Genomic DNA, 17,287 nt, shown 5'->3' with positions numbered 1-17,287 from the left:
CATTCTGCTGTGCCAGGCGGGGTGGTGGCAATGGGCAATGGGGTGCCGTGGTGGTCTCGGCTGGTGTTTTCACTCCCCGCTGCTCCATGCGGCGAACAATTGGTGTTAATCACCAAGAAGATTGTATGCTAGGATAAAGTAACAACTACTCCCTGCCCCAGTAGCAGCGGCGGTTTTTCCTGGCGCTATGGAAATTCTGATGACTCCCGATTATTACGTGATCGTCGATGGTGAAGAAACCCTGTGGTGCAGCCGCATTGATGGGAAGCTGGAAGCACGAAAACGTACGTATGTCATCGCGTTCGGTTCGCGATTAACAGACCGAACGACGCATCTTCTTCCTGCCAGGCGAAGGCGGTAACCATCGTAGTCCACATCAAGTCTATCGATCGCGCTCAGTCTTGCATTTGACTTTCGTTTAGAACATCCCACCTTACTTTCAGAACGTAGTACATCGGCTACAGCTTTGAGAGGTAATCCGCGTAACAAAACTTTCTCTTTTCATTCACCTTGTATATGCACGTTTGTCATTTCATGTTTGTGACATCGCTAGTGATGGAGTAATTCATTCTTCCACGCGCGACTCTCTCTCGGCAAAAAGTGACGTTTCGTCTGGTGGCAAACGTTTGACTTGTGTACAACTGGCATTTAGTATGCCAGCTAAAGAGGTTATGCGCCGACCTATGTGTCTTTTTTTATGAGCTATTGGTTCATGCTGGGTTTGTTGCTTTTGTTTCTTAGTTATATTGTATTCGCTTTGCAGGATCCCAACTGCATCAACTGACAGATCCTGTCTGCTTGGGCACAGTCTGTGGAATAATAGGAAAATTCCAGCCGCATCCAGGTTTGCTCCTTGGCTTTTTGTTTTGTCACAGACTGCATTTCTCTGCGGCCATTGTACTTGCAGTTAGGCGGTGGGTGATAATTTGCTGTCAAAACCCCCATGCACAATTTCGTTATTTTGCAACTTCTAGATTAACCAATGCAATGTGGTTGACAAGTATTCAGAAAATTAGCCATATGAAAAGTCACAGTGGTATCAAACTTTTACTTGGTGCCCAAAGCCACATATCATTTTGTACTAATTGCTGGGTATAAAAGTCCATGCTTAATTTCCATTTCTTTGTTTGTTAGTCATGATTCATGGCCACCTCATTCTAGGTTCTCGGTCTGGCCCACAGTTTATTTGATTATGTGTTTACATGTACCTCAGTAATACCTGCTCACAATTATACTTAAAAGTTACATGGGTTTTTCCACGTAAGATCGAACAAACGATGGCTGGTCGACCTCTCAAATTTATTTCAAAATTTTATATATTATTGTCTGATGAGTGGAAAGAAGAGATCCGCAATTTGTTTTGCCGCCAAAAATTTTTTCGAACCACAGGAAATCAATAATGACGAAGAGGTGGAGTGGAGCGCTCATCCGCTCTGCTGTTTTGGCCAACTTTCATTATGAATTGCACAAAATATATTAAAGTTAGGTAGCTGAAATTTATTTACCTAAATATATGCATGCTTTTGCTTCTGCTCAGGTATTTTTAGTTTTTATGTGTAGTGTAGATGTTTTTATAAAAAACCTCAAAAATGGCCCAATCGGCAAAATTTTCTTTACTTTGAAGGTCTTTATCTCAAAAAAGCCTTGTAGCAGAGCGACAAAAATTCTGCATTACGTTCTTCGCATGCTTATCTACCAAACTGCCAAATCTTGTATTTATATAACTTTTCAGTAAAGAGACATGATCGGGCTAAGTTCAAGAAAACACCGAACAATGAAAACTTCTGACGACAATTAAAAAAAAACCCCATTTTTTAAATTTCTGAAACTTTGTCCACTTATTCTCCTCCACATCAGCTTTCACAATCATTAAAAACATGTTGCATAATATCGTTGCACTAATAGTTACGGCCCCTCCAATGAGACCCTTAGGCAAGGATGGGCAATTCCGACTTCTTGCCCAGCAAGTGTATAAAATGCAGGCACGATTGAATTTCTTTTTATTAAAAGGTCAGCAGGTACCTAAAAAGGTGTCGCCGGTACTGAAGACGTTAATTTTGAAATTATTTGGTCACTGCAGCGGCCACGGGCGCGGAGCTACCGAGTAGGCGCGCGCGCACCCGAGATGCTCGTTGTAAGAGACGGCGCAGTGAGAGCTCGTTCTCGCGTCCTCAGACCGATTGCGTTCGAAACAGCAACACCTCTCGGGTGACTTGAACGCAGGTGCACTAGAGCTTCGCTATTCTATCCGCCCTCTGTTCGCATCGCAGCTAGGCGCTGATAACACGGCGGAGATGGAAGCAAGATGAAAACTCTATAAGGGAGCTATGAGCGCTCACTTCACGCATGCTGCTGCCACAGAAACTGCGCTGCGCCAGTTGCGATCAGTGGAAAGCATGAACGTGGTGCTCCAGTGGCAAAGCAAAATATGGATTGTCAAAGGGAACAAAAGCAAAACTATCGGTAACCGGATGCACTTGTCTATATTAGATGTCGGCAGCAGACGGCGTGAACTGGCCGTGCGTTCGTTGCGCTGTTCACACTTCATTCGGCGCGGATAGTTCTTGTGCTTTGCTCTTACTCTACTCCTCCTGTGCGTCTCATGACGAGAAAGTATAGCTCTGAATGAGTCTATTGTGGAGACTACATTTCGAAGCACAAGAAGCAAAAAGGAGTACTGACACGAATTTTAAAAAATTTTGGATTGTTGCTCTAAATAAAAATACTGGTGTCGAGAAACCTAAAACGACTATTGTGGTGCCTGGAAATGCATCCTATATATTTTAATTAACGCCACCTTAAAAAGACACTTTCGGTTTCGATATCGAGGGGGTGGCTTCTCAGTGTCGTTTCATAGCAGTGTGACGTCACGGAGATACAGAAATTCGCGACGTTCTAGCGGGAAATCTGTAATATGCTTGGGTGCAATAGACAACGATGAGTGAATTGTCGTCCAGTGACCCTGACAGTGATTTCTACGATTTAGGCTGCATGCAGGAAGCAGAACTTGCGAACTCGGAGGAACTGTCTTGACTTGTCGGTATAATGTCCTTGCAGTGTGGCTGGCTTGCAAATGCTCAGCGACCTAAACTTCAAAGTCAAATTAAAATATTTTATACGTGTTCTCCGACTCCAGTGTGCGGACAGCGTGGACACTGCATACCAACGAAGCAAAAAATGTCTTTTTTGCGATGTCTCAAAATCGTGTCAGTACTCCTTTAATTATTGCAAAGAAGCCAAAATTTCGCAGAGTTACCGACCTAGACATAAATGCTTTGAAGGAACGTTTAACGCCCGAAAGATCAGTGACTGTCAGTGAGACGGACTACTTGTGCTACGCGTGCTTTGCTACCACTGCAATGAAAGATCTTCACGGAACGCACAGTTTAACGATGACATTCTTATGCCCCCTGAAAAAGAAATCGACGCAATTAACCAGATCACTGCGACTACCGGTGCACGTGCGTTCAAGTCACCCGAGAGGTGTTGCTGTTTCGAACTCAATCGGTCTGAGGACGCGAGAACGAGCTCTCACTGCGCCGTCTCTTACAACGAGCATCTCGGGTGTGCGCGCGCCTACTCGGTAGCTCCGCACTCGTGGCCGCTGCAGTGACCAAATAATTTCAAAATTAACGTCTTCAGTGCCGGCGACACCTTTTTAGGTACCTGCTGGCCTTTTAATAAAAAGAAATTCAATCCTGCCTGCATTTTATACACTTGCTGGGCAAGAAGTCGGAATTGCCCATCCTTGCCTAAGGGTCTCTTTGGAGGGGCCGTAACTATTAGTGCAACAACATTATGCAACATGTTTTTAATGATTGTGAAAGCTGATGTGGAGGAGAATAAGTGGACAAAGTTTAAGAAATTTAAAAAATGGGTTTTTTTTTTAATTGTCGTCAGAAGTTTCCATTGTTCGGTGTTTTCTTGAACTTAGCCCGATCATATCTCTTTACTGAAAAGTTATATAATTACAAGATTTGGCAGTTTGGTAGATAAGCATGCGAAGAACGTAATGCAGAATTTTTCTCGCTCTGCTACAAGGCTTTCTTGAGATAAAGACCTTCAAAGTAAAGAAAATTTTGCCAATTGGGCCATTTTTGAGGTTTTTTATAAAAACATCTACACTACACATAAAAACTAAAAATACCTGAGCAGAAGCAAAAACATGCATATATTTAGGTAAATAAATTTCAGCTACCTAACTTTAATATATTTTGTGCAATTCATAACGAAAGTTGGCCAAAACAGCAGAGCGGATGAGCGCTCCACTCCACCTCTTCGTCATTATTGATTTCCTGTGGTTCGAAAAAATTTTTTTCATCAAAACAACTTGCGGATCTCTTCTTTCCACTCATCAGGCAATAATATATAGAATTTTGAAATAAATTTGAGAGGTCGACCAGCCATCGTTTGTTCGATCTTACGTGGAATCACCCACATATGTCTAAGGGATTTCCATTTTCTATTGCGGTTATTTATTCATAATAATTGACAAACTCTAGGTGCAAAGTATTTGATTTTTCCTGCCTAAATATTAAGTGCAGTACATTTGTGGAATAGAATAAATCTCTCTCTCGTGCACACACCTGCACCCACATGCATGCATGCGTGTGCTTACATATAAACTAGGGAAGGAAAAATATTCAATATCAGTGTTACTTATTCCTTGAACAGGGAGGCGATGCTCTTTGTAGCTTTTCATATATCCTTCAGTGCATATGTTCATCTGTTTACCCTCTGGGTATTAGTAAAATGATCAAGACATCAGCCCATAGATGTTGGTTTCTTTCTGCACAAGTTCAGAACATGTCCAATAGTTACAAACTTCTGATGTGTACTGCAAGGCTTCTTATTTGCATATGTTCCCAGCCGATAGAGTACTGCTGATAGTGAAATCCAAAGGCCACAGTTGCCATACTGCATTGCTGCCCTCTGAAGGATTTAAAACCCGAGTACTGTGCCATCCTTTATCTGCCCGTGTGCTTGCTTGAGCAATTAAACTGCATGAGCAAACAAAGCATGGTTATAGTGCAATTTTTTCTTTGCACCCATCACTCAGTGCTATCAAGGCATGGGCTTGCATCAGGATTTTTCAAAGATGTATAATTCGTGGTTTCTTTGCACATCATTTTTTTTCTCTAGTTTTCCTCTGAAAATTTTCTTTTTCTGGGTTTAGCATGTGTGTCGAATACATGATACAGTGGAATCTCGTTGATACAAGTCTGCATAATACGTTTTTCTTTCTATTCCCGGCCAACGTCCCTTGGAAATACATAATGCATTTTCGTGAGTTTAATATGATCACCTCTTTAATATGATCACATCTTTGCCCAAAATCTGATAATGTGCCTGTGAAAGTGGATCTTGACCGATATATCTGGAAATCCTACGTTTATTCTTCGGTATACTAGCTCAAACTGCGTTCCAACAAGCCATGATCTGCATGTTGCAGAGCCACTGACGCCGCAGCAGTGTTGAAAAGGAGAAAGTGCCGCGCAAATTGACCAGCTACATCAATGTTGCTCAATAAAAGTGAGTTGCTGACAGAGTATGCATAGTTTCCTCCTTTTCTTTAACCTGTTTGGTTAATACAATTTCCCCATAATACGTTTTGTTTTCCAGTTCCCTTAAAAAACGTATCAACGAGATTCCACTGTATTAAGAATAAGCATCACGAGTTACTGGCTTTTATCCAAGTCTGTGCATTTGCACGCATGAGCCTTCTTGGCTGGGCATCACCATCATGATTGCGAAAGACTTTCAGGACGCTTAACACTACTGTTTTGCATGCCAGCAAAGCAGTAGTGGGTGTTCTTTTTGTTTTTTTTTACATTACAGATTTTTATAATAATGCTATAATAATCAAGCACCTGTTGTCTTCACGCACAAAATCTACGTTGAGGCGGAACTACCTTGCCTCACGTGAAGTTACATGGAAATGAGTAATTGACAAAAACTTCTGAATTAATTTTTTAGTAATTAACTTGAGTGCAGTTGTTTACATGGGAAAGTTGTAGGACATCACAATTTATGGCACACCCATTTTTTAGAAATTCCAGAAAACAAACATAATTTAATATATTAATTAGGGGCGTGTGAATATTCGAGTTTCAAATTTGAATCGAATAATTCGATTCGACTTTTGAATAGCTAGTACTGTATTCGACAGGACGAATATCTAACACGTGAGGAAGGCCAATGATGCAACTTGGTTAGGGTCGGGTGGCTAAAACTAGTGCTAACATCATTACAGTAGGCCTTTCGTTAAAATTTTCATTGATATCCTGCACTGTTCAAAAGTGAGCGCATGTTTATTTTAAAGAAGATTATGTCATTTCCGCATGTAAAAAAAAAAAACACGAGAAAACCGTCAAGCCCTTCACAACTTCGCTTCTGAAACGAAGGCACGGACATCTTGCGTAGTTCGGTCGCGTATGCCGCAAGCGCCGTAAAGCGTCTCGCCTTTGGCCCGCGAAACCCGGTGATTGGCTTCACTTGTGAATACCTGTTCACGCTGTGCAGTCGCCACTGCCGCTCGGCACCACTCGTTCAGAAGCTCCCATCATTCTGGCACACACTTAAAGGGGCACTAAAGAGCAAAACGATTTTTCACCCATTAGTAAAGTAGTCTTCCACGATACCAAAAACACCACGCTTGCTGGGAGAAGACGCTTAATAAGTGAGAAAACGTGCAAAAAGAAAATCGACGCCACCTTGGAATTCCCGCATCATTTGCCGTGACATCACATATTTCTGACGGCGCCTGCTTGGGCCTACGTAGTTCCTAATCGGTTAAATCGAAGTACATTGTCCTCTGAGGGGGCCAGAGGCTTGACATAACGAGTTTGTGGAAATTTCGTCGAGCCAGTAGCGCCAAAATACGTTAAATGCTCTTTGAAATCTTTTACGTCACGAATTACAAAGTTTGGTGCGAAATTTAAAAATGAAACTTTGAACTTGGTTTTCTCCTCTAATAATAAACCTATGGTGGTGAAATAAACTACACAAGAGTTCTCCGAGCACACGTTATCAATCTAAACCAATTCATTGTTTCTCTTTAGTGTCCCTTTAAAACGCTACTGTTAATGGGCACCCGCAGATTTTTGGGCCCGGTGCACCCATGACGATGAAGCACAAGATTACCATTGTCACATAAGCCGTAAACACCGTGGCATCACGGCAAGAGAGCCTGAAGCCAGGCCACGTGGAACAGCTTGTGCTTCTGCATGACAATTTGTAGTCTTTCGGTAGCAGTCACTCAATGCCGTAATGTGCTTGAGAACATGAACAGATTTCATTTCTTGTTTATTTCTTTCACTTTTCAGTAACATCTTGTGTATTTGATATTCGATTCATTATACAATATTTTTGGCCACTATTCAGCACTATTTGATTCGAGATAAAACTTCACTATTCGCACACCCCTAATATTAATCATTGAAATTAAAGGTCCCAGTCCAGGCAATATCGAAACCGAGTGCGCTGGTGCACGGGAAATGTGGCTGTTGTGTTACTTTGACCAGATATTCCCGTGACGAAATTTGACTGAAAATGCGTTACAGCAGAATGTGGCCAGGAAAATAGGCACGATGTCTGAAATACACAAGTGAACCGTTTTTTCTTTGCACGTGATGTTTCATGCTTATCTGTTTCTTTCGTGTTGGGCCCAAGAAGACTGCAATTTCAACCTTTTCTTTCACTGCACAGCTTAAAATTTTGAGGGCAGCCACTGCAGCGCTTCTCACAGACAGGCGAGAATACAGTTGTCGCTCACTCACTCACTCACAGACAGGTGAGACAGTTCTTTGAGCCGAATTAAGAGTTTTAAGAAACAGGTAAGCACGAAACATCACATGCCAAGAATAAGGGGTCCACTAGTGTATTTCAGACGACTTGCTGTTTTAACAGTGGAGCTGTTTCAGCTCGGAGAAGCCCCGTTAGTCGCGAACAGAAATTGTCTTCATCGGGAACCGGCACGCACTAACTTCGTCCTCTTCTTCATCTCTTGCTTTGCTCCCTGAACACGTGTACCTATTTGTCCATCATGGGATCCAATAACTCTGATGGGTGAGAGAACGAGTACAGAGAGAAATTCTTGGCGAGGCGGGATTCGAACCCATGATCCGAAGGCGAGCATCGTACCACTCGGCAGCCACCGTTGGCATTTCAAAATATGAAATCAAACTTATTCGCTAAAGTTCCTGCTTGTCACAAAGCATACACTTTACATAAACGGTTGCTACTCTCAGGATCCATTTCTCACTGTTCTCCGTGTCTTATTCACGACTACTCATCTGCACTTGCACCTGTCATTCTGTGAAATGTGAAAAATGTTCTATCCATTCGCAGAAGCATTGAAGAATGTGATCACTGGACAAACAGTAACAACTGCGTTGCAGAAGTGTACGTGTATCTTCCCCTATTACACTAAATGGCATGGACCTTGAAGCAGTGAAGAGCTAGGCCTTGAACCGGAAGTGGCGTAGCAGAGGATGCGCAATTTTGCTGTCCACCTATTGTGAAAATGTGTAGGTCAGCACGTAAAAAAAAAGAATCATACACAGTATTCAGGTCTTGAATCCAGACACACTTCCATCAGAGAGTGCAGCAGGGTGGTTCGGTCGCATGCTTTTGACAGCGCAAGTACCCCAATTGAAAACGATAGGCAAGGGATAATGAAATTGCGAAAGAAAACACACAGTACATGGCAGGCACCAGGCCGAAGGTTGTAACAGCAACATTGGGGGCACGATTCAAGCTTGTGAGAAGTTGCTTGAGAATCTCAACACCTTTTTAGGGACTCAGTGTTTTTTTGCACATCTAAAAGCTCTTTCACTTTGTGTTTATATATGTAGCAGTTACTTTCAAAAGCACATAAAAATTTTGTATGCAGAACTTTCTGATCTGAGCAAGATATGAGAAACTGGGGAGTTCATATAACAGCCACACTTGAGAGCGATGCCATACGTTACTTACGAATGTGGAAAGCCGAACAGTAGATGGATTTCGGTGTATTCACATTTAGATAGCTGAGCGATTCGCAATTGGCAAATCTAGCTGGCCCGTTAAAGCAGAACCTGCACCCATAGAAGCAAGTACCTAACCACAGTGTTTACACAGACGACGACAATGTACATTGCCATTGCAGTAAGGCTTATGGGGACTGATCATGAGGGCAGTTTAATTGCATCATGTGAAGGATTTGCCAAACTCAACAATCCAAGATTTAGCTGCACATTGTAAGTTATGAAAAGCAATCTGCATTGCAATGTTTTTATCATAGGTCTGCGGGCCACATACACAAATGAAAGGCCACATATTGGGGCATACTATCTGTTGGGATGGGTTGCCATGTGGGGTTCTGAACATCATTTTTTGCAACTGGTTGAGCAGAATAGAAAGTATTATACCTTGTTTAGTCAAGGCAGAGTGAGCAGTTGGGCTTTTTGGTTCACCATTAGGGAGAGCAACAGGTCAGAAACTGACAGGGACTAAGATGGGCACACAAAGTAGACAAACGCAGCACTAACTTTCAACAAAACAACCGGTAAGACTGCGACCAGCTAAGAGAAGAACCCTACAATGCCAACAGTGCAATTCAAGGTGGTACCATTCAACAATACAATTCAATGGCTTGGAGCACTCCTACACTCTTGCCAATGCACGGTTTTGCTCCTCAAAGTGTGTATTATTTTTTAGTAATGAAATCAAAAAATCGCTTTTTTGGTCAATCTACCCTACCATACCCCTTTAATAATGCCAAATTATTGCGTAATAAAAAATATATATAAATATTATTTAACTATAGTAATTAAGCAGACAGCCAAAGCATCTGCTATGGGATTCAAAATGATGACTGCCATTATACGTATACTTTTTGGACAATGCTTCCCCGAGGAAAAATAATGTACAACAGTTTTCAGCTGTATTTTGGCCTTTACTGAGGAAGCTGCCATCATTGTTTTTGCTTGGTGATGTTGCTCAATGCATGGGATTATGCTAGAAAAAACTGCAGAATGTCAGCTGCACTGTGAAGTGATATCAGTCGCAATGGGTTGATAATCAGTTACTTCTGCACCCAGGTGTATGCCAGAGGCGTAGCCAGGAAGGGGGGGTTGGGGGGTTCAACCCCTCCCCCCCCCCGAAATTTTTCAGTTTTGCTAGCGTATATATACATGTGCACATACAAATGCACGCACAAACATACATAAAGTATGGTTGAACACTCCCCTGAAAAAATTTCTGGCTATGCCCCAGGTGTATGCACACCCATTTCTGCTCATGTGTACAGAAATATAGGCAAACATCTCTTCCACATACAGTCCTTGGCTGGCTGAATAAGGGGATAACTCCAGAAATAAAAACTGAGGCATCATATTTAAAGTCTTGCAGTGCTGCATCCACTCTTTTCTGTGCAGCATTCTTTACGCATTCAAGAGAGAAAACTCCACTCATCCCACTCACACCACCATGTATAGTAAATGGTCCTTGACAAAGCTGTCCGATTATTTTTAGTTTGTCACTGTAATTTAGAGTATGTGAGCCAATATAAGAAAACTGGGGAGTTGGTACACATTATAACCTGAAATCAGTGCCTCCAAGCCCTTCTAACCTACGTTGTGTGAGAAAGTTGGACTGTTTCAGCATGGCCTGAAACAGTCCAAAATTCAAATGGATACCTTGCGCTACACTATTCAGCACTTAATGCAGCATGAAGGGCGTTCCTTTATGCCCACAGTCCTTCCCCCTTCACTTATGCAATAATAAAAGCTGCACAAACCAGACTGGCCACTGCCAAAGCTTGGCGACTATGGCTTATTTCCAGCTCGTGCAATCACTTCCAGCGCTTGTACACTGTAGCCTTTGAGATTGGCTATCATTATTACAAAGAAGCTGTTGGTGGTGGCTCAGCTTCAGTCATCAGCAATTGGTGTTGCAGGACAGTTCAAATGTGACATTCACCCTTTGAGGGTCGAATTTTTTCGCAAAATATTTTTATTGCTGAAATAAATTCTTCAGACGATTCTATTTAAGGAAAAAATTGTCTAAATTTTTTTTGCGTGACCGTAAAGTGACAAAAATATGATTTTTGTTGTTACATACACATGGTTTATTCTTGAAGGAAAGAAGTGTTAATTTCAAGGGCTCGTTTTCTTTGTTATACACAATATTAATGAGAACTAACAGACAATAATGCCAAGGAAAGTATAGGGGATGTTTTTAGTAATAAATGTAAGGTAATTGTGAAGAAAGAAAAGTGGACGAAAAAATAGCTTGCCGCGGGCAGGGACCGAACCTGCGACCTTCGAATTACGCGTCCGATGCTCTACCAACTGAGCTACCGCGGCGGCCATTCCCCCGTCCGCTTTAAGGGGTATATGTGTGCATTTAAACGTGGGAGCGTCAGTCAGCGCCGCCAGTAGCCATGACGGCGAGTGTGGAACACTCTTTTTCTGCCTTGTTGGCGTCACGTAGCACGTGAACTTATTACGAACTGGCAGCTGACCAATAATCCCTCGCATACTACCTGAAAGCATCAAGTCTGCCAGAACGAGACCCTCGCTATGAATGAAGTAAAGAAGTGTTAATTTCAAGGGCTCGTTTTCTTTATTATACACAATATTAATGAGAACTAACAGACAATAATGCCAAGGAAAGTATAGGTTAGTTCTCATTAATATTGTGTATAACAAAGAAAACGAGCCCTTGAAATTAACACTTCTTTACTTCATTCATAGCGAGGGTCTCGTTCTGGCAGACTTGATGCTTTCAGGTAGTATGCGAGGGATTATTGGTCAGCTGCCAGCTCGTAATAAGTTCACGTGCTACGTGACGCCAACAAGGCAGAAAAAGAGTGTTCCACACTCGCCGTCATGGCTACTGGCGGCGCTGACTGACGCTCCCACGTTTAAATGCACACATATACCCCATAAAGTGGACGGGGGGGATGGCCGCCGCGGTAGCTCAGTTGGTAGAGCATCGGACGCGTAATTCGAAGGTCGCAGGTTCGGTCCCTGCCCGCGGCAAGCTATCTTTTCGTCCACTTTTCTTTCTTCACAATTACCTTACATTTATTACTAAAAACATCCCCTATACTTTCCTTGGCAATATTGTCTGTTAGTTCTCATTAATATGGTTTATTCTTAGTAACATCAAGCAAAATCCTAAAAAGCAAACACTTATACCGTTTTTTATAAATAAAAATTATGCATTGTATTAAATATAGCTCACAGACATTCAAAAATAAACACACCAGAGTACTTTTCCGGTAAAAAATGTTCGTGCTTCCCAAAACAGGAAGCACAACCTTGGCAGCGTCATTTGTATACTTTAGCGCCGCATGGAAACAGATGTAATCGCGCCCCGGGGAGCAGTAAATGAGAGTGACAAGCGGTCAGCCTTTGAGAGATCAGAAACCAGACAGCCATCAGCATTGCGGGCGCAAGAAGCGATAACCACCCGAAGGACGAAACCGAAACCTGCCGCACCCTGTGCGCACGTTCTAATGCGCAAGTGAAAGCAACTGCACCGCTTATGGAAAGAAAAAGAAAAAAAAGAAAAAAACCAGCGTAGAGACATCGGCGCATGAAAAAATTTCCATGTATTCCCGAAGCATGGCAGCACATTGCAAGCAAGAGAAATGGTTGAAAAAGGCGCACGTTTTAAACCAGCCGCACCGTGGGTGCGCTGAATTGCGAAGCAAGAAAACGACAACAACGGAGAGACATCGGCGCATGAAAACAATTCCACGTACTCCCGAAGTGTGGCAGCACATGCCAAGCAGGAGAAATGTTCGAAAAAGGCGCGCGTTTTAAACATACAGGCTATGCCGTACATGTACGACGAAAACCCTTTGGTGCCTGTTAGGTGATGCCGTACATGTACAGCGAAAACCCTCAAAGGGTTAAAAATTGAAATACAGCTTTCTTACCACTTGTAGTATGCTAAAATTTTCTAGCTTGTTATGAAGCATAAATGTTTTAAACATGCTTCAAGCTCCAGAATTTCATGTGACCCTTTTAACAAGGCTCCCCATGTCATGGGGCTTGATGGAGTTTCATTGTGAGGCATGAGGTTCGATTCCCGACTGTGGCAGCACATCTTTATACAGTATAACCTCGTTACAACGGATCTCTTTACAACAGACATTCGGATATTACATACCAATTTGCGGCGTTATGCCGACCTCCGTATTAGTTCCATTGATTGATCTTGTATTCTGGTACAACGGACATTCGGATATAATTGACTAAAATTTCAGGCCAGCAAGGTGGTCAGGACTCCTGTAGAGCGGACTTTTCTACCACAGTCATTAACTTCCGACTTCAAACATCGCTTAGCATACTTTCGGGACGGGAGCAGCGCACCGCGGATATCGACGTACCGATTTAAGAAAGAAGGCCGCTGATCCCCGGTCTGTCAATGATCAGCTATGCCTAGCTGTAGCGACAAAAAAAAAAAAAAAAAAAAAAAAACGGCGCGCAGCGTGCTTGGTGTTGCGTTTGGGACGCTGACACGCGAAATTGCGAGCCGCTGCCACCGCTTCTCCGCGCGGTCGCTGCGCGGCGAGCTTGGCCGGGGGGGTCCGCTGCCGATGCGCAAAATGCCCATCCGCGGTTCTGAGGAGCCAGCGGGCAATGCGATTCGTTGCTTGAGACGAAGGACATTACGGCTTCTTCGCTTTCGCATGTCCGCTAGCGCGATGTTCTTGCCCGCAAAGTTCGGATTTGGCTCGTACGTCGGCACCGTGAACGGAGTTAGGCCTAACCACAACATCTAGTAGAAAGCTCGGTTGCGATGTGCGTGGCCGCGGTGCCCGATGTTTCAAAGTACGTCATGCTCGATTGCGAGTACAAGGAGTTGTCCCGCGGTGGTCTTCGTCATAAGCTTCGAAGTGCTGATAAGAAGAACCTCGAACAGCGGGTCCAACGAGTCAACGCTCTTAGTCGCACGTCTGCGATGTTCGCGACGAGTGCGGCGATGATTGAGCTTCCGCTTGCAGCTGCCCAACTAAAGCGTTCCAAATTATCGTCGACCCGTAAACACAGAACGAGTGCGAACGCGTCACGAAGTTGCGCAATTTTCGACAGCCACGACCTCGCGACGCACAAGCAGCAGACGACGATCCCGAAGCGAGCATTAACACGTTTTGGCTGCTTCTGCGGTAATACCGCAGAAGCAGCCAAAACGTGTTTTTCGTACGCTTGTTACTGAATGGAGGAGCCAGCTGAAACGGAGAACTTGAACGCGGAGAAATGCTCTTTACGACGAGCCCAAAATGGTGGCGCCCAGTTGCGCCGTTGCCGAGCTATAATTTTGAAAGACGCTTTTTTTTATATTTCCGCAACTTTCGCCAAGTCGGCAGACGCAAAACAAATTTTTATAGCACTTCTACGTAGTTTTCATTGAAGATATTTTAGAATCAGATAGAAATGGGCTACAGAAACTGAAAATGCGATTTTCCAAAAATCGCATTTTTTTTTGGTCCCCCGTTAAAAATAAGACCATGTTTGTGACTCGTAATTCTCTCTGGTTATAACAGACCCATTCAGTGTTTACATGAAAGTCTGTTGTAACAGTACTTGGATTTTACATACTCCCTTTACAACAGACCATAATCCTCTTCACTATGAAGGTCTGTTGTAATGAGGTTATACTGTACGTGCGAAATGAAAGAATGCCTGTGTGCTTACATTTAGGTGCACATTAAAAAATCTCAGGTGGTCAAAGGTGCTCATTGAACCCCAAAATTAAGTTTCTTTTGCTCCAACCTATGAACTGTGGGAAGCCAACTTTTCTAATACACGTACCTTGTGGTGGTGTCCCATTGCCTACACTTACCAAAAAATTATGCTGATACAGTTTATTTATTTACTGTCTCACCTGCAGCACATAAGTGCATTATGATGGAGAAAGGGTTACTCACAGCAAAGTGAACATGTATAGCGGTGCTTACAAAAGAAAAAAAGAAAGGAACATACATATACTAATATTTCCAACGTAAAACGTTAAGGAAGTGCTTAAGAGCCTTGGTAAAATCAAAGTGCCATCAGACAACAATACCAAGATGCTGTTCAAGTGTAAACACCAGTCCACACATATTGAAACAAAGACGTCCACACTCAAGTCAAAATCGAAAATTTAGTCACTGCTAAAGTTTCATTATCAAGTATGGTAACGACTCCAAGAGGCAGTCTATTCAACTCACAAATCGTGTTGGGGAGAAAAACACTTTTGAAAAGATTTTTTCTGCAAAATATATTCCCTCTCCTTGAGCTCATCATCTGTCTGCCTGTCCATCTGTCCATCCATTTGTCCGTTCATCTAAACCTGTCTATCAATCAATCACTCAATCATCGATTGATCGATCGGTTGATTGCTTGTACCCTCAGGGCACGGAGGCATTTCAGAGGGAAGTGGGAATGTCTAAAGAATACAATATAAACAGCAAGACAAAATGAGAAAAAAGTACAAATATATAGTAATAGTTGCAGACACACAGAAAGACAATCACTCTTAGAAATGCAGCTGGGATACATTAAAAACAACTTTCAAGCAGTAAAAGGCATATTTATACAGTGACAAGCATATATACATTCAGAGAGAAAGAACAGTTGTATGGAATACGTTATCTGTTATATAAGTGATGATGGGGAAGGTGATTCCAGCTGACACAGGTTCTGGGTATGAGTGAGTCATGAAAACATTATGCCTGACACGATGGAATCCCAACTTTATGGCTGTGATATAACCATGCTGATACATAAGATGGTCTTGTTAGCAGTTTTTTTTTTTTTTTCATAGATGTTGTAGTAAATTTTATAAAAAAGGCATACTGAAGCTAATGACCTACGATGAGAAACCAGAGAAAGGGATAAACTTAAAAGGGCCCCTCACCAGGTTTAACAATTTTGAGCTGACGAGCGCAATGCATACATTAGGCGTTCACGATCACGTCTGCCAAAATTTGCAATAATGCTACGCGCCGCGGAAATGGGTCAAATTTCAAGCTGAACGCTGCTTGCCCTTCCTCTTGTGGGCTCGCACACAGAGAATGAGGGGATGACGTACGCGAGGGAATGGCCCTACGTAGATGGTAGTGCTGTGACGTCACTCCTCTACGTAGACTGTGCTCTGACGTCGCCAGCAGTAACACGTGACACTGCAATAATTATTTGACACGACGTGTAGTTTGTGTAATTTGTTCCTTGAATAGATTAATAAAACTTAGAGCAATAATAAAACACACAAACGGAATCTGTGCGTTTTCTTTTTTAAATTTTTACTGTGAATTGCAGCGAGATGCGAGACTAATCTACCTCCGTTACGCATGTGTTCGTGTTCTCGCGCTTTGCACATCGTGCAGACGCCACCCCTTACAACAAAACTAACTTTCTACCGCGTTCCAGCGCTCATTAGGCTCATTTTTCCTCCCGCGTCTAACTAGATGTTCATGCGGCACACCGCTAGTCTCGAGTCCGTACAAATGTTGCAGCTGTCGTGCTGAGTCATAGGTTGAAAGCCAAGTGATCGGCGAGGGCGCATTCGGCATAACTTGCAGAGATGAAGCGCAAAGAACGCCGCCACAACACCGCTCGCGTCTCGGGGGTTCGGGCTGGTTCGGGTCATGCGCTCGCGTCATTGTGTGGGCATGACGTGGTCATGCGTATGCGTCATGTGATCCTCCTACTTGCGTGCCGAAGTGGGTAGGGAAGGGATTTAGCTTGCGAAGGCTACACAGGGCGAGCGGCAAGGGTTTCAAGCTAGCCTCCTCGCATCATGGTTTCGTGCCGCTTCAAAACAAACAAACAAACAGACGCTCAAAGTGCCAAAGGCTGCTAAGAAATGCTTCGGATTTAATAAAGGAAAACAGAAAACATCTCTTTCAAAGAAGCCCGTAAAAGGTGCTCACCTTTCTGTGGCACAACCTATGCCCACGCACATTGAGCCATTGGCTGTGGCACCTGCCCCTACGGTGGGAGCAGCCAAGGCAGCCCTGCCCTCTCTGAACACAGCCACACCAATGGCCTCTGCTATCTCTGGCAGCAGCCAGTGCAGCTCCGAGGTCAAGAAGGTTTTGTCGACTTCGGGGCTGGTAAGGTGAAGGACTTTGTCTGTCAAAATGAAGTTCACGCGACGTACACATCGCTTGCTAGAGCAAGTGACCAACGGCTTGTTAGAGGAAATGGACACAACCCTTTGTCAGATGGTGCACCTAAGGAGCAGCGAAGAAACACCCTTGACCGCTTAAAAAAAAAAAAATCGAAACCCCAATTACAGGGCCTGA

At 43.3% G+C, this 17,287-nt stretch overlaps 1 protein-coding gene and 2 non-coding genes across 3 annotated transcripts in view; 2 read left to right on the top strand and 1 right to left on the bottom strand.

Annotated features, from left to right (window-relative positions):
- LOC119379391 (phosphatidylinositide phosphatase SAC2) overlaps positions 1-17,287 on the top strand; it is a 248,652-nt gene continuing 231,365 nt past the window's right edge. Inside the window, exons 1-2 of the mRNA XM_037648709.2 lie at positions 1-284; positions 764-844. Of these exons, the coding sequence (XP_037504637.1) occupies positions 188-284; positions 764-844 (178 nt within the window). The 5' untranslated portion in view covers positions 1-187. The remainder of the gene's footprint in view (positions 285-763; positions 845-17,287) is intronic.
- Positions 11,276-11,348, bottom strand: Trnat-cgu (transfer RNA threonine (anticodon CGU)). The gene has a single exon. It is a non-coding gene; the product is annotated as a tRNA-Thr (tRNA).
- Positions 11,954-12,026, top strand: Trnat-cgu (transfer RNA threonine (anticodon CGU)). The gene has a single exon. It is a non-coding gene; the product is annotated as a tRNA-Thr (tRNA).

This window comes from Rhipicephalus sanguineus, chromosome 1 (assembly GCF_013339695.2).
Source record: "Rhipicephalus sanguineus isolate Rsan-2018 chromosome 1, BIME_Rsan_1.4, whole genome shotgun sequence".
NCBI lineage: Eukaryota > Metazoa > Arthropoda > Arachnida > Ixodida > Ixodidae > Rhipicephalus > Rhipicephalus sanguineus.
The sequence above is the reverse complement of the archived record's forward strand: the minus strand, read 5'-3'. Positions and strand labels throughout refer to the sequence as shown.